At 40.3% G+C, this 27,997-nt stretch overlaps 1 protein-coding gene across 1 annotated transcript in view; it reads left to right on the top strand.

Annotated features, from left to right (window-relative positions):
• The window catches only part of LOC134206233 (mucin-2-like), a 310,180-nt gene that overhangs the window by 43,103 nt on the left and 239,080 nt on the right, over positions 1 to 27,997 (top strand). The window contains exon 2 of the mRNA XM_062681921.1: positions 23,866 to 24,349. Coding sequence (XP_062537905.1) covers positions 24,341 to 24,349 — 9 coding nt within the window. The 5' untranslated portion in view covers positions 23,866 to 24,340. The remainder of the gene's footprint in view (positions 1 to 23,865; positions 24,350 to 27,997) is intronic.

The following is a 27,997-nucleotide window of genomic DNA, read 5'->3' as shown; positions in this document are numbered from 1 at the left end:
CGAAATCGCGCGGATCAGAAGTGCAAATTGTGCGACAAAAATCGCGTCCCTGCTTTGGTCAAGGTTGTTTCGCGAAGGCAACCAAGTGCTTTTTTGATGTTGGAGCAAACACTTTCTCCGTTGTCGTGATCGGCGGTTCGGAAATTGGAATGGCAGCCGCGCATAACCCAATCAACCTTCAACACTTGACGAGGGTTACTCAATATGTGAACGACTCTCCCTATTTGGAACCGAAATATTTGCATCATTTTGTCCAGTCGAGGCCCGTGAATACAAAAAAAATCGATGGGCAATTTCAATGAAATAAAGATTGCCCGAGCCTGATTAATCAATTTGAGAAGAGCAAAAAGTTAATGAAAAATGTGCAACAGCGCTGAAACGAGGATAATTGTGCGCGTTGCCGCGCGCATGCTCCGACCAGTTAGACGGATCAGTACCCCACGGTGGTAGATGCATCATCTGCGGACCCAACTTGTTCGACGAGAAAGTGCATGTAAGTGATCACCACCCATCCAGTCACTTGGCTGAATCTTTGCAAAGGAGCAAGTTGTACGATCAGTTGTAATCTGCAATCGCCGGCAGATTGAAAACACCTTTTCCAATCGGAAGAAAGGCCATCATCAGTGCAGTAGTAATCGCACGCCGCGCCGGTTTTTATGGAGCACGTTGAATCGACGTAGGAGCAGACAGAGGTCCATCACCTGCGCGGCTGCCAGTGGCCCTGAATTGTGTTGCGCAGCATCTTCGTTGGCAGGCGACCGCCTTCCAGCTCGCCCGCGGTGGGGTAACAATGCAAGGGAAAATTCAAACGAAGCACGATTTGTCGATTTCATGGGTGATTTCGGAATAGGGTGGAAAATTGCTACCAATGGTCAGTGGGAGAAATTGCTGATCAAAAGTGGTCATTTACCGTGAAGAAAATTGAGTTTAATCCGATCTGAGTAATGTGTTCAAATTGTATCTGAATATCAGCTATCAATAGGCTTATATTGAAGATGATCCTGTGCGTATCATGTAAAACCGGTACGATCAATACAGAACGACCAAAGTATGTCGAAATTAACAACGGATAGTTTATCTTGTTCCCTCATTCAGAGGTGTACGTCGATTCATAAATCGCCAGCAACGTCGTTTGTTGCAATTACTCGGAAGTGATGTAAGGTATATTGGCTGGCAATTTCGTATTGCGTTTGGTTCTCTAACAAAATTTTCAAGGCTTTTTTTTTATTTTTTGGATTTATAGTATTACATGATGAATTCTTTGGAATATCTGGAAGAATTCCTTGAGTAACTTTCTTTTGAAAGTAGCTTTTGAAAGAATTCTTGGAGAAACCTCTAGAGTACATCAAAAAGAAAATGTGGAGAAATTTCCGGATGAATTTCTGTAGGAACATCTTGTGCTTGTCCTGGAGGAAATACCGAGCTATTTCCTGTAGGAGCTTTCAAGGGAATTTCTGTAGAAATTTCCGGCAGAATTTACGAGAATATTCTTGGAGAGAATTTCGTAGGAATTTCTGGAAGTTCTTGCGGAATAAATCCCAGAGGAACCTAAAAATACTCTGGGTGAACTTCCAGAAGAGTCGAGAAACTTCTGGGAAAATTTTGGTAGATCGTTTGAAGGAACTTATGAAGGAACTCCTGGTTGAACTTCTGGGAAAATTCTCGTATGATTTTTCGGAGGAGTTTCTGGAGCAATTTTCCAAGAAATTTCTGGAGAAACTTTCGTAGGAACTCCTGCCGATACTACCGGAAGAATTCCTGGAGAAAATTTCAGAGGAGGCCCTGGAGGAATTTCCAATGTAATTCCTGGAGAAACTTTCAAGCCAATTCCTGGAGGAAACACCTGGGTCTTCCGGAGGAACTCCTGAAAGTTGGGAAATCATGAAGGAACTTGCGGAGGAATTGCTGATGGGAGTTTCAAAGGAACTTCTTATGAATTTTTGAAACAAACCTTGGAGAATCTTCCATAGAAACTACTGGAGGAACTTTCGAAAATTTTCTGAAGAAGCTTCCCGAGGAATTCCTGTAGGATCTTCCGGAGGTATTTCTGTAGGAGTTTCTATAGGAGCTTTCAAAGAAATTCCTGGAAGAACTGTTGCAGAAATTTCCAGAAGAATTCTTGGAAGAACTTCCAGAGCATGTCCTGTCAAACTCTTGGAAGAACTTTCAAAGAAATTCCTGGATAAACTTGCAAAAGCATTTCTCAAGGACTTTCAGGAAAAATTCCAGGGAACTTACGGAGGAATTCTCAAGGGAACTTCCAGAAGAGTCGAGAGAGAAATTTCTGGTGGATCGTTCAAACGAACTTATGGAGAAAATTCTCGTATGATTGCACAGTTCTGTTTTCTCCATGCGTTCTGATTTGTCCAATAAAAATCCTATTCGACTAGATGCTGATGTCATATTAGAAATTTGGAGACAGTACTCGTCGATAGAAAATCCTTCCGCACGCGATGGCATATGAGCAAATCAAACCACCTTCCTTTTGCCAGTGGAGATATATCAGCTTCCACACTGATATTCTTCCCTCCTCCTCTGCTCGCTTTCAAATCGACTTCTATAAAAACATTCTTCATGCCTGCCGTATCCTAGCGGAACTATCAATTCTATACTTTCGCCTCTAATTCTATCATGAACATGTTAGACGTACATTTGGAAGATGATATCAGCATTTCCATATAATTGTAATAGTTTAACTTCACGTAGAAGTAATACACTCAAATCATTAATTAGTAATTATTTGGTATTATTCTTTATACAGTTTGTTATTGCCCAAAGATGGTCTAGTAGTCTAAAAATTTGAACATATCGACATACGGAGAGTGAATCAAGAACAGAATATAATCAGAACTCATCGAGATAGAGAGATGTCGAGATAGGGAGTTTATCGAGATGTAGAATGCCCAAATGTATGTAGATGGAAGGGACCGAGGAAACCATCGACATAGGGAGAGATATTGAGATATAGAACATCGAGATGTAGAGAGTCGACTGTATTGTACAAATTTTTGAGAATCATAATGTATTACATTTATCCGCAATGTTTTATGGAAGTATGAAAGAAAATTCCCAAACATCCCTAATCCAGCTGCCGAGAGCGCGGTAGCTGTTGGCAGATTTTTACATCGTTTTGGTTATAACGTCGGACACTTTACATCGCAAATCGCTTTACATCTCCTTATTAAAAAAAAGCGGGGAAGGGTCGTTTGGCCGAATAGGACATTTGACCGAATACGACATTTTGTCGAGTCCAACATTTGGCCGAATAGGTTATTTGGCCAAACAGATCATTTGGCTGAATAGGTCATTTGACCGAAGATGTCATTTGGCCGAGAAGGACATTTGGCCAAATAGGGCATTTGAAAAGTGAGAAATGAGGTGTGAAAAGTGAGAAATGAGGAGTGAGAATTGAGTAGCGAGACGTTTCACTACTAACTTTGCACTACTCACTTTTCACAGTGAGAAGTTGAAAATAAGCGCTGAGAAGTAAGATGTCTCCCTTTTCATACCACATTTCTCGCTTTTCAAACGATCAATTCAGTCAAATGTTCTGCTCTGCTCTACCTATTCGGCCAAATTTTCTAATCGGCCGAATTTCCTATTCGGCCAAATATCCTATTCGGCCAAATGTCCAATTCAGCTAAATGTCCTATTCAGCCAAATGACCTATTCTGCCGAATGTCATATTCGGCCAAACAACTTTTGGCTTAGTGACCTTCCAAATGGCATTCGGCTAAACGGGCCTTCCTCAATAACGCTATTCTTCTTGCGGGTGTCCCACCAACGCACAGGAAGAAACACTTAAATGCGAGCGTCCAACCACCCAGAATTGTGATAATTCCGATTCACAATAACACGATTCTTATTGCACGCGTCCTACCAACGTAAAGTGTTGCTTTTTGCCGATTTCGTGCGCTTTTTTAATAGCATCGTTTCTGTGGATTTTTTCGCTGTAGTTTGTTTGGAGAAGACGTTAGATATGAAAATAGCCTTTTTTGAGAAAATCTGTAAAATGATTAATCCACCTAAAAGAGAGATAAAAATTTTGCTTAACCATCGACACCAGATATGAGCCTAGTGTCTTCTGGAATGTTGTAGCGAATGGTATTTGAAGCCACTTTGCCAAAGACACGTGTAGTTTGTCTGGTCAATTCCAAATCTTCTTCTTCTTATTGACATTACATCTCAACACTGAGACAGAGCCGCCTCGCAGCTTAGTGTTCATTAAGAACTTCCACAGTTATTAACTGCGAGGTTTCCAAGTAATTAGGGAATCAGAAAGATTTCCAAAACGGTTTTTTAAACACGTCCTTACAACATGTGTCCATCTTCAAAAGCATATCCACCTTCTAAACTATTGTAAGCTTGTTATCTGCTTGTCGCTGTCATTAGAATAAAATGCAATTTCTATGATATTTGTCAACTATAACAGGAGAGCGTTGCTAAAATATTTATTTTATGTGATATATACGTTCCGGGGTTTACCCGCCTTTTTGTATTTTTTTTTCCAATTTTTGCCCACCTTGACCTACTATGCAAAGATTTGTTCTATTTTTCCGCTATAACATAAATAAAAAATAGTATGGTTGAAATATTCTTTCCCAAGATGCTTCACTTCAAGGTTGTATTTATAAAAAAATAACTTGTTTTTTTTAAGTTAAGTATTTTTTCCACAACCTCATACCATGAAAATGGCCCACCACTGCTCCATCATTAGCGTTTGTCAATAAAAATCAACGACTCAGTAACATTTGATTCTAGGTTTAATAGATTCGACTGAAAATGTGAAAAATCGGTATATTTTATCTTATATTCGCTGTATCTCAGAAACGGTATTGGTGGTTTAACCCGTGTCGGCCAGAATGAAGGAAAAAAAAACAAATTGCTGCTATTTCGTCATTCTATGACGTATTAGCCTGGTTTTATCACTGCTTGTACGGATCCCAGAATCCAGAATACATGTTGGCACTTGTGAAGTGGTCTTCCTATCCGGAGTTATTCTGGTGGGTCACTGGGTCAGATGCAGTAAATTTGACCGGGAGTTGTGTGTTTTTGGCGATATAAGTCCAAGAAAGTTACGTTCATTTCGTCCCTATTTATACCAAGTCGGTAGATTTGTATAAAGGGATTATATCAGAACCAACAATCATGGTGACACCTGTTCGAGAAATGGCCAACAACAGGTTTCTTTGAATATTTTCGCTCCATATTAGCATTATGGGTATCAAACTTCAGCATTTTTCAAGACAAGTTGTATTATGACACCCGGATATGATTATAGGAAGATTGGCCACCCTGGAATAGTTCCGAGGCCCTTGAGGAAGCCTCCGGAAGTATTAAAATAGGCCATTTTCGAAATGACACAAACTATGGCAGAAACCTGTTGTTGGAACATGTATTCTGAATTTTGGGATCCGTACGAGTAGAACATGAGCATGAGGTTTAGGGTCATTTGGCCGAATGTCGTTTGGCCGAATGCCATTTGGCCGAAAGGGTCATTTGGCCGAACGCCATCTGGCCGAATGCCGTTTGGCCGAATAGTTGAAATTCTCTGGATGAAGATGAAACGAAGAAGAAGGAAAGAGAAAAAAGAAAGAACCATAGAAGAAGAAAGAATCAAGGAAGAAGAATCAAGAATCAGAGAATCAAGCAAGAAAAAAGAAAAACAAAAGAAGCAGAAAGAAAAAAGAAGGAAGAAGGAAGAAAGAAGATGGAAGAAGGAAAAAGAAAGAAGGAAGAAGGAAGAAGAAAGAAGGAAGAAGAAAGAAGGAAAAGAAAGCAGGAAGAAGAAAGAAGGAAGGAGAAAAGAAGAAAGTAGAAAGAAGGAAAAAGGAAGAAGCAAGAAGGAAGAAGAAAGAAAAAATAAAAAAGAAGGAAGAAAGAAAGAAGAAGAAAGAAAAAATAAAAAAGAAGGAAGAAAGAAGAAGGAAGAATGAAGAAAGAAGGAAGAAGGAAGAAGGAAGAAAAGTGAAGGAAGAAGGAAGAAGGAAGAAGGAAGAAGGAAGAAGGAAGAAGGAAGAAGGAAGAAGAGAGAAGGAAAAGGAAGAAGAAAGAGGAAGACGAAAGAAGAAAGAAGAAAGAAGGAAGAAGGAAGAAGGAAGAAGGAAGAAGGAAGAAGGAAGAAGGGAGAAGGGAGAAGGTAGAAGGAAGAAGGAAGAAGGAAGAAGGAAGAAGGAAGAAGGAAGAAGGAAGAAGGAAGAGGGAGAAGGGAGAAGGTAGGAAGAAGGAAGAAGGAATAAGGAATAAGGAAGAAGGAATAAGGAATAAGGAAGAAGAAAGAAGGAAGAAAGAAAAATGAAGAAGGAAGAAAGAAAAAGGAAGAAGGAAAAACGAAGAAGGAAAAGGAAGAAGGGAGAAGAAAATAGGAAGCAAGAAAAAGGAAAAATGAAGAAGGAAGAAGAAAATAGGACAAAGGAAGAAGGAAGCAAGAAGAAGGTAAAATGAAGAAGGAAGAAGACAGAAGAAAGAAGGATGAGGGAAGGAAGAAGAAGGAAGAAGAAAGGAGAAAGAAGGAAGGAGGAAGAATGAAGAAGAAAGAAGGAAGAAGGGAGGGTGAAGAAGGAATAAGGAAGAAGGAAAATGAAGAAAGAAAAAGGAAGAAGGAAGAAGGAAAAGGAAGAAGGAAGAAGGAAGAAAGAAGAAGGAAGAAAGAAGAAGGAAAAAGAAAGAAGGAAGAAGGACGAAGAAAGAAAGAAGAAGGAAGGAGGAAAAATGAAGAAGGAAGAAGGAAGAAGGAAGAAGGAAGAAGGAAAAAGGAAGAAGGAAAAAGGAAGAAAGGAAGAAGGAAAAGGAAGAAGGAAAAAGGAAGAAGGAAGAAGGAAAAAGGAAGAAGGAAGAAGGAAGAAAGAAGAAGGAAGAAGGAAGAAGGAAGAAGGAAGAAGGAAGAAGTAAGAAGGAAGAAGGAACAAGAAACAAAGAAGAAATAAGAAGGAAGAAAAAGGAAGAAAGAGAAATAATGAAGAAAGAAGAAGAAAAAAGGAAGAAGCGGGAAGGAAGAAGGAATAAGAAAGAAGGAATTGGAAAGAAGAAAGAAGAAAGAGCAAATAAAGGAGAATGAAGAAGGAAGAAAGAAAAAGAAAGGAAAAATAAAAAAGAAAGAAGGATGAAGAAATGCGAAAAAAAGAAGAAGGAAGAAGGAGAAGGAAGAAGGAGAAAGAAGAAGGGGAGAAAGAAGAAGGAAGAAAGAGAAGAAAGAAGAAGGAAGAAGTTCTCTCTTCACTTTTCTCTTCCCACTTTTCTCATTTCACTCCTCACTTCTTGCTTCTCATTACTCACGTTTCATTTCTCACTTTTCGTTACTCGTAATTTGAGGTCAATTTTTTTAACTATTCGGCCAAACGGCATTCGGCCAAACGACCCATTCGGCCAAACGGCATTCGGTCAAACGACCCATTCGGCCAAACGGCATTCGGCCAAATGGCGTTCGGCCAAACGGCATTCGGCCAGACGGCATTCGGCCAAATGGCCTGACACCGAGCATGAGCATGAGCATGAGATGACCGTACAATTCGTAGTTGCTACTCCGTGATTGACCAGAACTAGCGGAATTGCACAGAGAACCAACAGATGGGACTTGGGATTAGCACTCCATCCTCAATGTGCAAATTCTGAAAGCTCAACTTTCAATGGGTCAATAACGGCGCCGGCCACGTCCTTACGATCATCTAGGGAAGGGAAGGAATGTTAGTGTAACAACCGTTGTTTTAGAGACCGACGAATCGTCTGCATCTCTACGGTTGTTACGGGAAGGAGTATTGTAAGTAGGAAGAGGAAGTGTCATTACTTAGATCAGGATTCACCTTGGTAAGTGATGTAATCCAAGTAACTAGCATGTTAATGTTGACGCGAGAACAAAGTTACGACGTATTTTGTTGTGTTCTTGTTCACCCAACGAAAGGGCAGACAATCAATCGCTCCGGTAGAGCTAATGTAAATTTATCTTTTAACTGTCCGCGATAATCTGCTACCTATAAACTACAACCTATAAATGAGCAATTAGTTGCAAAGTTGTTTTGCAGTTGCAAAGTTGTTTTGTAGTTGCAAAACCTACATTTATTTTCAAAGAAACTCATTTCTTCGACGCGGGGGGATTCAAGAGACAAAAATGTAAACTCTCTCTAAAAAATTATATTGGGCTTTTCTGTGGAATGTATTCACGAGCGGAAGCCACCAGACGTGTTTTGTATGTTTTATCTCACAATCCTGTACAATAACCCATAAAAATCATTACAACTGGGCATATGAGAAATTGCTAGATTCCTCTACACTCTATCTGACATCTGGCTGAAAAAAATGTGACACCTATTTTTAATACATAATTGAGAAATATCCACCCTACAAATTGAACACCCCACAACATTTTCACAATATATAAATATACAGTACTGGGTGCTGCGGATAGAGCCACTTTTCCGCGCTCAAGCGAGTAGAGGGATATTTTGAAATCACTTCCATAAACAAAATTATTTTGCAGTTACTTGGCTGTCAAACATTTCCCGCTCTTCGAATTTCTCTTTCCACGCTGCATGAGGGCGCACAATTGCGCTAGACTCTACATGACTTTACGATTGTTTACGTACTTTCATGCTCCAATCAGCTGCTGAATCTCGTGAAATTTCGTAACGAGTGCTTTTTAGTTGCATTCCTACTAATTTTCCACTCGAAATATAATGTGAGAATATTTGTTACAAAGAATACAAAACTTAAACAAAGTTTATTTTTATTTTTTCCCCAAATAATAACAATACTTCTCAATATCAGATCAGAAACGAACATAACCACAATCTTCAATGTTTGGCTCCGGCACAATAGAAATTTTTGGCTTCAGTTTGACAACCAAATCGATTCTATCCGCACCACCCAGATACAGTATATTGAAGAAAATGTACTCAACCTTCTTATTATGTATGGGCAAGAATCTCATTGATACATGAAATGAGAAACTAACAAATTTCGTATATTAGTAATCACAAACACATACGCTCACAACACCAGTTCCGTTTTCCAAATAAAACCACAGACCAACTAACTCATCGTGCGTTGATTCTGATAGTAAATCAGTTGACGCTAACTGCACCAAATTCTCTATTTATCTCATATAAACAATGCCAATTACATCGCTAAATCAACTCAACAGTAATGGTAATGAGTCATCCGCATGCTCCGCCCATAGACACGGTAGCCAGGATTGCGTGCACAACCGAATCTAACACGATCCGGCAATCGTATTGAGATTTAAGGTCAACATAAATCCTAAATCCCTCCCACACAAACCATCATACAAACACAATTCTTCACCAATTTGGTCGAAATACTGCCAAAAAAAAATCAACGGAAGACATACGGTACCTAGAACCCTCAAATCTTCTATAAAATTGAACTATCGAAATGTTATTAAATTATCTTAATCAAACTGGCTGCCACACATTATCACAACAGCTCATGTAAATATGGGTCTTCATGTGAGGAATAATAAAATAACTTACCGTACTTACGCCGATCAGCTGTTTAACATCGGTATGAATCATCTCGACGGATTTCGAAATACAGTAATGTCCTGATTTTATCACCCCCACCATGGGGGATCCCCATACAAGCGAGCGGTTGATCTGCGAAATGGTGAGTTGACATCTGGGAAGAAGCGACTTACACAGCTCTGGTCCTCACAAGTTCCAATCTCACGCTTCCACGGGTCTTCCGATGACAATTGACCGCCAGCTAAGGGTTGCGTACTTAGCTGGTAGTGCGGCCTGGGCACTGTTGTCCTTCTGACATCAGCTAGAGTGAGTGGGTGCGACCAACGGGACCATCGTCCTTAACCCCTAATCCCGGTTTCCCGTAACACAGTAGATCACTTTGACGTAGTGTGTTGCGGTGTAAGATCTACCAAACAGAGCCCTAGCCTAGCCTAACGCTAAAATCACTCTAATAAAGAAAAAAAAAAAAAAAAAAAAAAAAATCCCTAGCCTAATCCATTTTTCTAGCTAGGACAATAAGTTGTGGTAATTAAGGATTCGTCGTATTTACTCCCCGCTACCAAGAGCAGTCTCAGAAATAAAACATAATTAATGTTACCTTCCAGACAGTTGAAAGACTCGAATTCCTCTAGTTTGAGGCTAAACTGTATGCAGCGGAAACAACTTTTCAAGCAATTAGTTAAAAACCTCGGTATCCGGTCCTAGGCTGAACTGACTGCTAGAAAAATCGAGTTAGGGGTTTGAATACGAACTAACTCTTCTTGAACTGGTGAACAATGGTAGTGAGAGGAACACACGGGAGTTCTTATTACTGAACAAATTGCTTGAAATGGTCTTGTAGACAGAGCTGAGTCCCGGGTTTCCATTGTTTTACTGATGATATTCTAGAAGCAAGACAAGGATGTGGCTAGGGCTCCGATGCATGGCCAAAAACAGTATCACTGTTCTGTTTTCTCAAGAAAGGATTGATTTCCTATTGATAAGGGGCGCGCCTTCAATGGGATTGCTCTCTATGAAGGGTCTAAATAGCGGGACCTTGTCATGGTTGTCTTGAGAAAACAAAACAACAACTGTATCGAAACCGATACTGCATTGCTTCTCAATAGCACTGGAGTAATTCGACATGCACTTAAACACTAAGGATACGGGTAACGCTACAATAGATCTAATAATTGGTCGCAGTGACACACCCGAACAGGAAAAAAAACCCTAATCCCAAGGCGTTAAGCGACCCGTGCCGGGGGGATGGATGGCCAGGGGGGTGAAATAATGAGCTAGGCCTCTAACGGAGCCTGTGGGGTACCTGGGCACCCTCCACAGTAATTGTCCCTTACCGCGTCATGCTGGGCTCTGGCGTGGTGGACCTCTTTTCCCGAGCAACTCGTGGGACCAAAATGGGCAACCAAGCCAATTCTTCAATTAGTGGTAGTAGTGTAGGCGACAACCCCTTCGCAAGAGGTGGGTTGTTCAGGTCTCCGCCTAGGAGGTCAATAGTCGGCAGCTCAGTGCGCAGCGCCAACGAGGGTCATTTAACCTTCATCTCGGCTATAAAAATACCGGTAGAGGTTATTGACGGCCCATGGCTTGTGGAGGCGATGAGCCGCAAATGCGATGGGCTGTCGGCCTTCGAGGTGGCGACGGAACAGCTGGACGCCATCATCAACTTTGCGTCATCGAAGCATAATATCTGTAAGGACCTCAAGAGGAGCTTGCTGAAACTTCGAAAGTCGATGTTGGACGCCAAGCTGGAGAGGGCGGTCGGGACGGCCAAGTCTAAACCCGTGAAATCCGCAGAGTCAAGGTCTACCCAGACTGAGGCCCAAGGATTCGCGGACTCGGGCAAGGTCGAATCGACCGAGGGCGTGCCAGCGAAGACGGTGGTGCCAAAGTCTACCCAGACTGAGGCTCAAGTATTCGCGGGCACGTCGGGGGTGACTGCTCCAACGGAGCAGACACAAAAACGGGGGAGACAGTCTCCAGGGGATGAGCTCCCTGGGGGCCGCTCCAAAACGCGGAGGGTTACTACCCCGAACAAGGGTAGTGGGGCTGGGAAGCTGAGCCCCGGCCAGGTACCTCCAAAACCGGGGGAGGAAGGACCTGGAAAGGTCCGTCCACCCAGGAAAGACGGTGGTAAGGGGTTACGGCAGGCTGAGAGCTCTCAGCCGCACCAGACCAGGGAAATAGAGGGGGATGACGCCTCCTGGACCCTGGTCAAGAACAAGAGGAAACCGAAGACGTCAAGGGCCGAAAAGATGGCCCAGGCGAATGAGGGTGGCAAGATGTCTAGGGTAGGCGCCAATCGCTCCAGGGGCGATGCCTTAGTCATCAAGACGGACGAGGCTAAGTACTCGGACGTCTTGAAGGCGATGAGGAGTGACGTCAAGTTCGGTGAACTCGGCGCCGACGTACGTCGAATAAGACGTACCCGGATGGGCGAGATGATCCTCGAGCTGAAGCGGGGCGTCTCGCAAAAGGGCGTCGCCTACAAGAAGTCACTCACGACGGAGGTGAATCTGAGGGTATGCTTGCCACATGTGGTCTGGACACTACCCCGGACAACCTAGTTCGGAGGATGTGTAAAGATGAAGTTGGCTGGAACGACGTTTTATCGGCTATCGCCCAAATCGTCTCGAAGCTACACAGAAGGTGGCGCGTGGACTTAAGGATGGCTAGTTCAGGCGCAAATAAGAGGTGGTCCAAGGGATCGGAGTCGGCTTCATGGGTCATACCGGTGGTCATGCTCTGTGGTCGAACTCGATCCTTTTATCGAACAAGTGGCTGCGCGAAGAACAACATGGTATCGTCGCTTTCGCGGCGTCGATCAACCGGGCGGGTTCCGAGCCCGAGGACGGAAAGGGGTTCTCGTCAAGGCTGGGACAGGCGTAGGCACCGCGTCGGCAAGTCCCTCTGTGTGTTGGCGAATAGATCCTATTGCAGAGAGGTCAATTTGGGGTGCATGCGGCATCATCATTCTTGATACCAGTCGTGCAGAGGGAAGCAGGCACGAAGTCGACCCTTCCCACCTTCCGAGGACATAGGGCGTGGTAAGGCCATCTGGAAAGCCGGCAATGCGCAGGCACGATACCATGGTGTTCTTCTAAAAAGCGAGTCACGATGTTCGATGCTGCAAGGACATGCAGCTAACCTCGAGGGTGCGTTGTGCACTGGCCCCCCTTTGAAGCATTACTTTCTGGTTGTACCGAAAGGACGATGGGCTTGGCGGCAATGGAAACGGTTTAGCGGGTCGGGGATGTAGTCCTGCCTCCCTCGTTTGCTGTTGGAGGTGGTCCCTAACCCCGCACTTCCTGGACAACCCAGGATGTCTGTTGAGCACATTCCCCCTCCATTGCTTAGGAAGAAAAAAAAATACAAGTGAGCGGTCAAAAATAAAATGTGACTCTTAAAGAAATTTTCAACATAGTTTCAGCTGGATTTGGTTAAACTAGCTAGAAAATATCATATCTAGTACCCCTCTCTCCCTTTAAAGGAGCATCCTTCAATTACGTTATATTTTTAAAATAATAATTCGACTATGTAACGCAAACTAAGTTGGAAAGTTTTTTTTTTCTAAGAGGAAGGAAGAAAGGTTGTCCACAAACTAAGTAAGCAATTAAAGGCCAGCATGGCCCCTCCCCAGATCCTCATTTTAGACTTTTGTATAATAAATATATAAATAGATATTTTTTCAACTTTTTATGCTGACTCTCTGCTGCTTCTTTAACTAGTGTACCTAAGGGTGCAGGTGAGTGAATAATTATTTCATCAGTATGAGCTGTATGAACTGTTGCAGGAATTTTATACCATCCCTACAAATTTAGGTACACTTCTTATGTACTTTTGATATGAACATCAAACTTGTAGGGACTAATTGGTTCCTGGACATTTATAGCTATCAAAATATAAAGGAATCTCACAATTAATTCCTCATCAATATCCAATGAATTGTTTGAAAGTGTAAAAATTGAGAAAGCTTTTCTACACACATTTCCAGTAGTACTAGAACCAACTCCACCTGATCGTGGTGGTCCGCTCTAATGCCAAAGTTTTCTTAAAATCTAGCTTTCACTTTTTTTTTGTTAAATATCTTGGCTGTGCATATGCACAGCATATGTTTCGAAATGGACAAATTGATATGAAATTTGCGAAAAAGAATCCACGTGTCTTGGAGGGACTCGAACCCTCAACCTCCTACTCTCTAGATAGGCGTGATAGCCCCTACACAACAAGACCACTTAAAGGTCACGTTTGCGGAAAAGCCATCAGAATCCGAGTACCAACCTCCACCGCGGTTAGCTCTCTTTTTTGCAAATTGAATATCTTTCGTACGGCCGAGTTGCCGAATAATATGCAATTAATTGTAATCAAGTGTCGGTCTTTCACCGTCATTAGTCGTCTGAGTACACGCGACCGCTTACGTTAAGGCAATCAAACTCATCAAATGCTTTAGCCAAGCAAGCCTTTGGCACAGCAGAGTGCGATTGAATTCGCATTCTATACCGTCCCGCCCAGACAGTTCCTGGGGGGCATGGAGTGCGATCCTCTCGTTTAATAAACAATGTGCACTCGCTTGGCTGTGGGTATACAATAGTAAAGCACATGTGGAGATTGGACAAATCAAGCATCCGAAAGATATTCAATTTGCAAAAAGAGAGCTAACCGCGGTGGAGGTTGGTACTCGGATTCTGATGGCTTTTCCGCAAACGTGACCTTTAAGTGGTCTTGTTGTGTAGGGGTTATCACGCCTATCTAGAGAGTAGGAGGTTGAGGGTCGGAGCCCCTCCAAGACACGTGGATTCTTTTTCGCAAATTTCATATCAATTTGTCCATTTCGAAACATATGCTGTGCATATGCATAGCCAAGATATTTAACAAAAAATAGTTTTCGTACGGCCGAGTTGCCGAATAATATGCAATTAATTCTAGCTCTCACATTTTTTTCTTTCTTCATATTGTACTTTTAATAATTTAGTAACCTTGCATCTTTTGAAGCTACAGCTCAAGCAAGACGCTTACCTTTGTTATTTCTTGAATAGAGTACCCGTAAATGTGTCGATTGTTAAAGGGTTGAAGATTTCTCGCTTAACTTTTCAAAAGGACCTAAGTAACATTTTTTTCATGAATTACTTTGAGTACTGCATTCAGCCTACCAATATGAAACCTTTGATTGCAGTACTCAAATTAATCCATGAAAAAATGTTACTTAGGTTCTTTTGAATATTTAAGCGAGATTTCTTAGTTATTCCCTACAAAATGATTTACCCTAAAAATAGACTATTTTGTTGCTTGTTAATCATGCCTGTCTAATTTTTTGCACACTATTTGGAAGGTTATATAACCTTTGTAAAAATGTATTAATATCATGGAAAAAATATGAAACAAGTATTCACAGAAATAGTTGGAAAACAAACATTTTTTCTGAAAATTTGTCTAATTTTTAATCATTTTTTTACTTCTTCAAGAGAGACTTGAAGACTTCAAATTTTGGATTTTTCTTAATTATAATGTTGGTAATCTATTAAAAATAATTATAAATGATTTTGGAGACATTACATTTTCGATTAATGACCGCCTGAAATCGTATAGTGGCCCCAAGGTGAATTTTGGGGCGATAAAACAGAAAAAAAGACAAAATTGGACAATTTTACGTTTTCAATTTTTTAATTTGTTTCACAAATATAAATCAGTTTTTGCCTTGGAAGGCAAAAATGCGTGAACGGAACCTGTAATTTCTTGTTGAAAAGGCTTACAAAAAGCTTGACAAGAACTCATAAATGATTCATAATTAACCACAGGCGGTAAAAATTATTTTATGATAAAATTTTCTAAGATTTTAAAAATATTTTTGGGTAACGAAATCGGATGGGAAACGTGATAAATTTGGAGGTAGACAAAATCGGGAGTAGACAAAATCGGAGAGTGACAAAATCGGGTCAATACTGTAATATGAAACAAAAGTAAAGATAATGGACAAAACTAATGTAGGAAAAAAAAAAAAGATTTGAAAAACCTACTAGTAGAAAATGGGAAAGATAACATAAAACAACCCCTGTTTTGATCACGATCGCACATCAAAAAAGCATGTGATAAACGATGATAAACGTTATAGATTTTCTCCTTCTAAAATCAGACGAGAATTGGCAAATATTTTCAATCTAAAATGTAAAACTACATTACTTCATTTTTTTTTTAAACTATTTTTATTTGCTAATTATCTAATACATGCATTTATCTCTTAGACTAGGTGTTCCGTGTTTTCTTAACACTATCATCCTTATTTGCTATGTTACGCTTTTAGTTATTATTAATACATTTCAATTGCCTCTGGCAGTTAGGATATTTCCTCTGGTTGAATTAAACCATGTAGGAATTACAATGTTTTCTACTTAAACTAAACTTAACCTAATTTATACTAAGGGTACAAGGAGCTAATCGTTGCAATAGAAGATTGCAACGATTTTTGTCTAAAATTGGAAATTATTTTGTTGGACATTTGTTGCAATGTCTCAATATTAGAAATTCTATGAAGTTCATTGGTACTATACCACGGAGGCAACTTCAGAATCATTTTCAAAATTTTATTTTGAATCCTCTGAAGTGCCTTCTTTCTGGTATTGCAGCAACTAGTCCATATTGGCACAACATACAACATGGTTGGTCTTTTTGTTTTCAAATCAAACATTTGTTCTTAAGACAAAGTTTTGATTTTCTGTTTATAAGTGGATATAGACACTTAATATATTTGTTACATTTGGCTTGAAGGCCTTCAATGTGATTGTTAAAAGGTTATTTCTGATCTAGCAGAAGTCCTAAATATTTAGCTTCGCTAGACCAATTAATTGGAACCCCATTCATAGTGACAATATGTCTGCTAGAAGGTTTCAAATAAGAAGCTCTCGGCTTATGTGGGAAAATTATAAGCTGAGTTTTGGAAGCATTCGGGGAAATTTTCCATTTTTGCAAGTAAGTGGAGAAAATATCCAAACTTTTGCAATCTACTACAATGACACGAAGGCTTCATCCTTTGGGTGAGAGACCTGTGTCATCTGCAAACAAAGTTTTTTGACACCCTGGTGGTAAATCAGGTAAATCAGAAGTATAAGGGTTTTACAATATGGGCCCCAGTTTGCAGCCTTAGGGAACACCAGCTCTTACAGGTAATCTATCAGATTTCGAATTCTGATAGTTTACCTGCAGTGAGCGTTCTGATAAATAATTTTGGATCAGTTTAATAATGTACAGAGGAAAATTAAAATTTATCAATTTTACAATCAAACCTTCATGCCAAACACTGTCAAATGCTTTCTCTATATCAAGAAGAGCAACTCCAGTCGAATATCCTTCAGATTTGTTGAGCCGAATTAAGTTCGTAACTCTTAATAACTGATGAGTGGTTGAATGCCCATGGCGAAAACCAAATTGCTCATCAGCAAAAATAGAATTGTCATTAATATGAACCATCATTCTATTTAAAATAATCTTTTCAAACAGTTTGCTGATTTGATTGGGCGATAACTAGAAGCCTCAGCTGGATTTTTGTCCGGCTTTAAAATTGGAACAACTTTGGCGTTTTTCCATTCATCTGGGAAGTATGCCAATTGAAAACATTTGTTAAATAAATTAACCAAAAAGGATAAAGAGCTCTCAGGAAGTTTTTTGATAAGTATGTAGAAAATACCATCATCACCCGGGGCTTTCATATTTTTAAATTTTCTAGTAATAGATCTCACTTCATCCAAATTAGTTTCCGACGAAGGGTCAAAAACATTCTCTTGATTGAGAATGTCTTCGAAGCTCCGTGTAACCTGATCCTCAATTGGACTAGTGAGACCTAGACTAAAATTATGGGCACTCTCGAACTGCTGAGCAAGTTTTTGAGCCTTTTCGCCATTTGTTAATAAAATTTTATTTCCCTCTTTAAGCGCTGGAATTGGCTTTTGAGGTTTTTTTTAAGAATTTTCGTTAATTTCCAAAAGGGTTTCGAACTGGGATCCAACTTCGAGACATTATTCTCAAAGTTGGTATTTCTCAGAATAGCGAAACGTTTTTTAATTTCATTTTGCAAATCTCGCCAAATAACTTTTAAAGCGGGATCGCGAGTTCTTTGGTATTGCCTTCGCCTCACATTTTTAAGACGGATCAGAAGCTGAAGATCGTCGTCAATAATAATGGAGTTGAATTTAATTTCACATTAAGGAATTGCAATGCCTTTGGCTTCGACAATTAAATTTGTCAAAGATACGAGCGCATTATCAATATCACTTTTGGTATCCAAAGGAATATTAACATCAAAATTCCTATCGATATATGTTTTATATAAATCCCAATCAGCTCTATGATAATTAAAAGTAGAGCTGATTGGATTATAAATGGCTTCCTGTGAGATTTCAAATGTCACAGGAAGGTGATCAGAGTCAAAGTCAGCATGAGTTACCAATTAGCCACACAGCTGACTTGAATCCGTTAAAACTAAATCAATTGTAGAAGGATTTCGACTGGAAGAAAAACAAGTTGGTCCATTGGGATGTTGAATAGTATAATATCCCGCAGAACAATCTTCAAATAAAATTTTGCCGTTGGAATTGCTTTGAGCATTATTCCATGAACGGTGTTTGGCATTGAAGTCACCAATTACGAAGAATTTTGATTTGTTGCGAGTCAGAATTTGAAGATCAGCTTTCAACAAATTCTTTTGCTGCCCATTGCATTGAAAAGGCAAGTAGGCTGCAATGAAGGAAAATTGTCCAAAATTTGTTTCAACAGAAACTCCCAAGGTTTCAAAAACTTTGGTTTCGAATGAAGAAAATAATTTGTGTTTGATACGTCTATTAATGACGATGGCGACCCCACCACAGGCGCTGTCAAGACGATCATTTCTGTAGATAAAATAGTTTGGATCTCTTTTAATGGAGAGTCCTGGTTTTAAATACGTTTCAGTTATAATGGCAATATGCACATTATGAACTGAAAGGAAGTTGAATAATTCATCTTCCTTACCCTTTAGAGAGCGGGCATTCCAATTTAGAACTTTCACACAATTATTTGGATCCATTGAAACGGAGTCCGATAACAATTTTTTGTGTGTACTTTCTACCACCCTGAACAGCTTCTGGTATGGTATTTGCTTTGAACATTGCATCAATCATGTGATGCAATTGTTCAGTTAAAAATCAAAATCGGAAGCAGTCATGCTACCTGAATCGGCAACATGACCATTATTTTCCGTTGGGACATGGGTATAAACCTCATTTTGAGAAGAGAAATTTTGTCTACCAGCAGCGATGTTTGCATACGTAGGTACATTGGAAAATTTGAATTTACTGAAGTGCTTGCTACCCGTTGACGAGCGGCAAAATTTGTTTGTGAATTTTGGTGGGTATGAATTGCTCGACCGGTAACTGGTTTCGAAATTTGAGCGTTTGAAAATTTCTACCCGTCGAATCTGGGATCCGATTGGAATTTCCGTCATCAATTTTGCACGGGAATTCAAAACTTTTGGGCATTCCCAGAAATTGGATTTATGATTGCCCCCACAATTTGCGCACTTAAATTTATTGGAATCTTCTCTCACAGGACATGCGTCCTTGGCGTGAGAGGTTCCACCACAAATCATGCATTTAGCATCCATGTGACAATGTTTAGTTCCGTGACCCTACTTTTGGCACTTACGGCACTGAGTGGAGTTTTGGAAATTTCCCCCAGGCCTGCGGAAATGTTCCCATGTAACACGAACATGGTACATAATACAGCCCTTTCCAAACTTTTCATATTATTTAGTTCACTTTTGTTAAAGTGAACTAAATAAAATTCTGAGAAATACCCCTTGGGAAGTACCAGAGTGGGATTTCTTTTTCATCTTAATTACTTGGACTGGCACAAATCCAAGTAATTGAGAAATTTCAATTTTAATCTCATCCAGTGATTTGTCATCACTGGGGAGACCTTCAAAACGACTTTGAACAATCGCTCAGTTTTGTCGTCGTATGTGAAGAATTTATGGCGCTTCTCAGTTAAATAGTGAAGAAGACGTTTGCGATCGTCAAAGGATCCCGGCCAACGCGGCAGTCACCCTTCCTAGCAATCTGAAATGAAACCTTGATCCCCTGAAGGTTACTCAAGATTTCATTCCGAAAGCCAGAAAACTCGGCAACAGATACCACAATTGGCGGAATCCTTTGTTTCTTCGCATGAATCGAATCACCTGGGCTAAATGTAGATTCGATTTGCTCAATTTCATCATTAATCAAATCGAACTGATTGCTCAGTTCGATAGGAGAAGAAACAATGTCAACATTAGATTTAGAAGGAATATCTGAAGTCTCCAGCTTCCTTCTATTTTTCCGCGCTTGGGCAGGACGGTCTTGAAACCTTGTTTCTTTGAAGGAAGTGGAGAATTCAGAGACTCCCCTTCCTCTTGTTTTTATTAATGCTCATTGCTGAGCGTGGAGACGTGACCTTCTAAGAGGTTTTTCCCAGAACGGTGTCCCTGCAGGATTACCACCGCTTGTCGGAATTTAACTTCCGCAAACGGGTCCAACGTAAAACGAAGGCACGGGTCCTTGCAAAGATCGCAACAGGATCAGTGGGTACAAATAGCGCTAAGAAGCACCGTTGAAATTAAAATAGCTTCGGGTAGTATTAAAACTTCCTTCCGCAAAGAGAGAAAGAACCGCACAGCACGAAAGCACGATGCGGTCTGACATTACTTCATTTAAATGCGGTTGCGTAAACCATTACGACTACGACAATTTTTCGATTAAATTATTTTTGAGCGTCTTAGAATATTTTTTCCATATTATAAGAATCTTTTTTCCATTTACTTGATTTACTATGATGAATTTTCTATCGACAGATACGTCTTTCACTTTCTACTTAAAAACTTCTTCAGTGTTTTGTTAACGACAAACTACTGAAGAAGTTTGCAAGTAGAAATTGAAATACGTATCTGTCGATACATAATTCATCATACTGGAAGACTATTTCTTGTTGATCGTAACAGATAAATTTCCGTCTGGATATTTCGTTGAACTTCAAGAGGCTATTATATAATGCTATTCGATTATTTCAAAGCTAGTAAGATTCACATCGAGTTTTTTTCGTATTCCCGTAATTTTTAATTCTAAGTAATAGCCTATTCAGATTGGGCTATTTATGACTTTGTTAAGTGAGAGGGTATCCAATTATTACGAGGTGTTCAGACTGCATCAAGATAATATATCTTGACGTTGCATCTTGACTCATTTGCACGCTAATACATGGTTGAATTCAAGGAGAGTTTTATAATTCAATTTGCGAAATCAAGCATTTGTGTTGCGACAATCAAACATTTTTTCTGAACAAAGTTTCTACAAAAAAAAATATGAAAAGGGATTTTCGAAGAATATTTGAAGCTCTCATTAAGGATAATGAGCGAAGCTACATTCATTAGTTGGGTGCGCCGTTCTTCGGGGAATCAGACTATTCCTCAATTTATTTTTAGCTTAGCTTAGCTTAGCTTAGCTTAGACTGACTGTACATATCAATGGTTGCTACTCCGTGATTGATCAGAACTGGTGCAAATTGCACTACGATCCAAGTGAATAGTGGTTGGGATTTACCAACTATTCTCGAAGTGCACGTTTCAGCAGCTCGCAAATGTTGATCAATAACGGCGCCGGCCAAGTCCTTACAGTCAGTTGGGAAAGGGAGGGAATGTCAGGGTGTGGTTATTGTTGCTACTAGAGACCGAGAATACCTCTGCATCTACACATTTACCATGGGAAGGAAGTAGTGGTAGTTGGGTGGGGTAATCAGTAACATAGATCGGGATTAACCATGGAAAGTGATGTGACCTATGAAACTTCTACACAGCAGTATTAGCATTTCCTTAATTTGTTCAATTGTTCATTCTTCGCGAGAATAAACAATCAACCGCTCAAAGTGAGCGATTGTTCATTTGAATTTCGGATTAGACGCCCGCGTTATCATTTCATTAACGCAAGAAAAGTAAAAAAAAACGGAATTTAATTTGAAAATAATTGATAGTAATCGGAAAGCTAATGTTATTCAGCAACCCTTATTTTATCTCTATTTGACGTTAAGTAAGAATGTAAATTTACGTTCATTTTACATGTCGTTTATTTTGCATTACTTTCGCGCGCGTGTGTGTCACTTGCATTGACCAGTATACCGTAATCAGGATCTCACTGGTATTAATCCTGATGTGCCGGTTGGCACTCGTGTTGGGCTTGTGCGCTTTGAGCGGCACACGTTCGCTTCCCAGTCTACATAAAATCGCACATGGTGCAATACAAGATGCTAAATTGGAGACGATATACATACATGTTGTGTGGAAAAGTACATCTATCGCCTGCACTCCAGCATCCTACACGACACCATATACGTTCATGTGTTGACTGGGTTTGATAGGGCCTGCTTATGGACACATGCAGCTTTTTGTAGAGGTTTAACAGAGCCCACTGTCAAACCCCACCACATCCTAGGCAGGCCCCCTAACTCGCAGTGGCCATGGAGAAGGACGTCAAGCCCTTGGACATAGTCCCTGCTGCCCCTACTATTCCTCAATTTATTTTTAAGTTTAAAAAGTATTTTGATTCTGTACTTTGATCGAACGGAGATTTGATAGAAAAATTTAGATACTTTTGGGAATTCTCACAAATAGATAAAAAAAGGACGATTGGACCAATTTTCAAGAAATATTATCGAACTAAAATGTATTTCCACCAGTATCTCCATGTATGAAGGGCAACTCAGCAATTTTTTTTTTTTTTTCAATAATGGAAACTGAACCATTGCGTTCTACTCGACAATCAATGATACAGCTTCTAACAAAATCGAATCGTTTGAATGTGATATAATTTAAACTGGATTTTGGATGAATTAATGCATTACCAATCCATGTTTTATTCAAGGTTATTCTACTTTATATATACCTTCCATTCAAATCGTACAGTTGTCCCACGTGAAAAATGTTGAAATCCAAAGTATATTAAGCCATTCAAGGAGCAGAATTGAAACAATTTATGAAATCATGTTTATTCATCAAATAGGGGAAATGACGGCTTTGGCAGGTTTTGTTCTATTATTGTCAGGGGGGTTTTTGTTGACCAAATTTTATGAAATTCGGCCACAATATTCTTTGATATGCAAAGAATGTTTAGGCCAAATTTGAGCATTATTGATTATAGAAAACCCCCTGACAATAATAGAACAAAACCTGCCAAAGACGTCATTTCCCCTATATTCGTTTTACAACCATTCCTACGTTTTAAATTGTCTTCCGCATTGGCGCTTGAACTTTGAAAATTTATTCGATTTGTTCTATTAAATCTAGGTTCAAGTTCAGTTAATTCTAGAGAGGATCTGTTTTTTAAACAATTCATGTTGAATAAGTGGAGAATAAATAATTTTCATCATTATTTTTCATCATATAAAATGCTTCCCACAAAACCATCACAATCCGAGTTATTCTTTAGCGCTCAGAAGATTTCCATCTAACATGCATTCGACCCTGCTGCGACAGAAAGAGCATGACTGTCAACTACGAAACGAAATGAAAACAGAGAGAATTTTCTTTTGTTTTGTTGAATTTCTCCCTGCATCCCAGTTAGAACGAAAGCTCTCTCGTAATAATTGTTCGTAATAAATTCTTTATGGCTCTTTTAGCGGGTATCTTTTGACAGCGCAAAATGTATGGAATATTACGTAAATAATGACATCATAAAGCGTATTTATCCTGAAACGCCAATTATTATGTCATTAATGGCGTAATCTGAATAGGCTATAAAACTGTCAGTACGATCTAGTTGGACTACAACTTGTAGATATGTTATAAAAATATAATCGGTATATAGTCAATCCACTCCTAGTTCCAGCGATTGTTAAAAATTGTCCAATCTCCGGAAATAAATGCTTGCAAACAATAACTTCGTGAACCAAAACTCCATTCATGCACGACATACCAGCTCCAAGTGCTTCAATTACTATCATGCAAAGGTTAACTGCTCCTGATTGTTCCACTCGTCCGGTCAATGTCGGGTAACAATTGCATTTCCAAAGCAGGTCTATCCAATCGCTTGGAAGCAGCATAAAAAACCAAATAGACACCTGACATCGAGCTGCATATGCAGCACGAAGCACCAAGAGTCAAAGCTCGCGACGTATAACAGCGGCAACCCCTCCTATTTATAGCCCTGGTCTATTAACCGTTGCGTTCACCTCACATTAGTGCCGATGCAGACTTCCTCAAAAAACTCGTAAACACTACCGGCTCAGACAACTTTTGTGTTCAACCATACGATCACCGCGGTGGGGCCACCGCCCTCCCCCTGACGCCGTCCATCATGTATCATTTTTAATAATCAATATTTTACCTTCTCCGTTTCCTTTGCAGTCAATCACCGCTGGAACCTGCTGCGTGTGATTGGAATTTCAAGTGCCATCCACCCACCAGCCGATCGCAACATTCTCGAAAGAATAGAATAAAAATCCACCGCATCCGGCGGCGGCGCACATCCGGCCCTTCCGATGGGTCCACGCCAGAACCCGCTTCAGTGAATTCCTCAAGCGTGCTTCATGTCAGCCCTTGGGGCCACGTGCCTTCGATAATATCGCGCGAAACAGTTAGACAGCGGTTCCAGGAAAAGCGTAAACAAAGTCATAAGTGTGTTTCTCCATTTCCCAATTCAGTGATTGACTAAGAAAAACTGTTTATCCAATAGAAAGAAGTGCGACTCAGATTTTGGAGGAGAGAAGAGTGTGCGTGTGTAGGGGGTACAGAGGAAGGAGCTCTCGCATAAGACGAGGAGCAGCCTAGGCCATAGGCAAGCGGCAAAATTACTCCGAGCAGCAATTAGAAAGACGCAACAATGTTTCCGGTAAGTGCAATTTCGCAACGCATCCCAGAGGCCAAACAGTCAGTGTTTGGGTAGCTAATTTGGGGTTGATGAATCATCGTCATTCATAACCAGCCGTTAGGTTGGGGAGGGCTTGTTTGCGTTTGGAAGCATCTTTACCTCGACGAGAGCAGTTAACTTCATTGGGGTTGTTATGCTGGAGTTTACATCGAGTGCACATGTTTCGCGAAGGAGATTGAGATAAGTGCAAAAAAATGTGTGGTGATCTGCCAGAGTCAGGTTTCAAATCACTTCATGTCTGTGTCAATTGGAGTGGTCTGAAAGTTATTATTCGTTGAGGTTATTGACGAGATGAATTTATGTAAGACTGCAGATTTTGTGTGGTATGTAGGTTAGTGCATTTTGCCGTGTGGAACTTCAACGGAACGCGGAACATATTTATGAGAGCGAAAATTATACGTTCTATTTAGTGCTACGCTGACATATTAAATAAAAATCAGAAGGGATGTGTACAAGACACGACCGCCCGATGTAAACTACGAAAAACCTTTTGGTGCAATGATAGTTGTAGCGTCATGTAAATACACCCCCGGAAATAATCATAAAGCATTAGCTGATTTTCATAGAAAATTGTCATGTTTGAGGATCAAATTCTCGATTTCTAGCGATTGGATTGAGGACATTTTTGGCATTCCAGCCTAAAATGGCCTAAATTCTCAGGTCATGATTGTTTTCTGTAAGTAAGTTTACTGAAAAGGCACGTTTTAGTTGGAAATAATTATAAAGCCACTACTTTCATATGAAGCTCCAAACAAATAAAGTGACTTTATAATTATTTCCGACTGAAACGTACCTTTTCAATAAACATGCTTACAAAAAACAATCATTTATTGAAAATTGGGGTCATTTTAGGCTGGGATCTCAAACATTTCTTCAATTTAATCGCCAGAAATCGAGATTTTGATCCTCAAAATCCTCAATTCTCAGCGAATGCTTTATAATTATTTCCGGGTGTGTATCGGGTTTTGAAACGCTACAGACATCATCCATACGAATACAATTATTGCAACATCCGACGCACGCTTGTGATTCCGCTACTGAAGCCAATTTTCTTCTATCGCCAAGCGATTATGTTTTGTACTTTGAAGAAAATTAGTCTCGGATCAACTCTCTCCTGTATAAAATCATGTTACCAACCAATTATTTTCAATAGTCCAATTTATTTTCATTAAAATACATTTCCAATCACTAACAGCAACAAAACCAAAGTCGGAGTCTTGCGAGTAAATTTCACTTTTTGTGGACGGTGCCGACGGCCGACACTTGGACCGATACTGACGCTATTAAATTTTAGTCTCAAAGTCTTGCAAGAAAATTTCCCTGGATGCCATGAATTTGCTACAGTCACAGTACAGCTTTTTACTTTCTTGCGACTATATTAGTGGTTTAGAGGTAGAACTGATTTATATTCAATAATGTGCTTCTTCAAGCATTATCAGCAACCATTGTAAGTTTGAATCTTGCGATAAAAAATCTGACTTGAGAGCTGCTTCCTCCTGCGGATGGAACCGCTACCATACACCGTCGACCGACCTCCTTGAAACCTCGATAGAAAATGACGCTTTCGCGCAAAACATGGCTGTTTTTGGGGGAAGGGTCGTTTGGCCGAAACCCATTTGACCGAATGCCACTAGGCCGAAAGTTGTTTGGCTGAATATACCATTTGGCCGAACAGACCATTAGGTCGACAGTCATTTGGCCGAAAGGGTCGTTTGGCCAAAATGGTCATTTTTCCGAAAGGGTAATTAGGCCGGAAGACTCATTTTGCCGAATAGGACATTTAGCCAAATAATACATTTGCCCGAATAGGTGATTTGGCCGAAAGGGTCGTCATTAGTTCGTGTTTGTTTTGATCAGCTGTTCGGCAATGCAGACACGAATAACTCGCAGCATGCTGTCAAACTTCCAAACCAAATTTGCCGCTTGATCCTCAATAGCCGATTGACAATATAAATATCTACCGGGGCTGAAATGAATATTTTGAATTGCTGTTGATTTGCATCGATAAATGATGATTATTTTATTTTATATACTAAACAGATGCATATCTTTTAGAAATCTGACTTCAAAATGTTAAATCCATGCACTGCAGTGTGTAATTATTTTCATATTTTGAGAATTGAATATCAATATGCCAAGCTTAAAATCCATTTTGACTCCGCATACAACAATGCTGACACTTATCGACGCTTGCTGCTGTTCATGCATATGACGTTTTATTCATTCGCACATTCAAATTTGTAAAGGACTGATGACTTGATTATGTGTTGGATGTCAACTGTTTGAGTGTAGTTGAAATGACTTTTTCTGTCCCTGCGAAAGGGTCATTTGGCCGAAACCCGAGTAGCACACTTGTTCCAAGTTAGTTACCGCCACTTATATGTGATCGAATTTAGTCACAATTAATTTGCGGCAACCAAATCTGTTCAAAATGTGCTACTTGGGAAGGTTCATTAGGCCGAAAGGGTCGTTTGGCCGAAAGGGTCGTTTGGCCGAAAGGGCCATTTAGCCAAAAGGGCCATTTGGCCGAAAGGGCCATTTGGCTGAAAGAACCATTTGGCCGAAAGGGTTGTTTGAACGAAATGGTCATTTGGCCGAAAGGGTCTTTTGGTCGAAAGGGTCGTTTGGCCGAAAGGGTCATTAGGTCGAAAGGGTCATTAGGTCGAAAGGGTTATTTGGCCGAATAAGACGTCTCACCACTCACTTCGCGGTTCTTACTTTTGACAGCGAGAAATGAGAAATAATGATCCTTTCGGACTAGTGACCCTTTCGGCCTAATGACCTTTTCGGCCAAATGACCCTTTCGGCCAAACGATCCTTGCGGCCAAATGATCCTTTCGGCCAAACGACCCTTTTGGGCAAATGATCCTTTCGGCCAAATGATCCTTTCGGCCAAACGACCCTTTCGGGCAAACGACCCTTTCGGCCAAATGATCCTTTCGGCCAAACGACCCTTTCGGCCAAACGACCCTACCCCCTGGCATAATTGAATTTGATAATCTAACTACGATTAACATTATACAAAAACAATTTAATAGCCTAGTTGTGGACTAACTCCCGGATCGTTAGCTGGTCTGAAGCTAAGCAACGAACCCTGAACCTTTCTTCACACTCACCAAAGCGTTCGTGTAGTGTTTTCATCCCTGCCAGACGATTTTGCAGACCATCCTGCAGGAATTTGTTTTGTACCCGTTTTAGTTTAAGATGGTGGGTTTTGGTGCAACCTTTCCAGATCTGTATATCGTAATCGATCATAGCGAGGATGATTTGCTTGTAGACGGCAAGCTTATTTATCAGGGAAAATGACGACCGACGGTTGATCAAAGGATTCAGTAGTTTTAGCAAGACGTTACACTTTGTAACCGTCTTGTCAACCTGTTGCCGGAATATAGGCTTGCTGTCGAGGGTCAAGCCAAGGTAGTCAGCCTCATTGGCCCATTCCACAGTCGTCCCATTGAGGGTGATTATACAGTCCTCTGACGGAACAAGTTTGGGTGATATTGAGTAGGAGAAAATGATGACAGGATCTTCACCGCGTTGTACAGATCTTCCAGCTGGTTTTGTACAGATCTTATTTTTTTGGAGTTTTGCCACTAGTGCTCTGATCAC

This window comes from Armigeres subalbatus, chromosome 1 (assembly GCF_024139115.2).
Source record: "Armigeres subalbatus isolate Guangzhou_Male chromosome 1, GZ_Asu_2, whole genome shotgun sequence".
Taxonomy (NCBI): domain Eukaryota; kingdom Metazoa; phylum Arthropoda; class Insecta; order Diptera; family Culicidae; genus Armigeres; species Armigeres subalbatus.
Note: the sequence above shows the minus strand (reverse complement) of the source record. Positions and strands in the feature narration are given on the sequence as shown.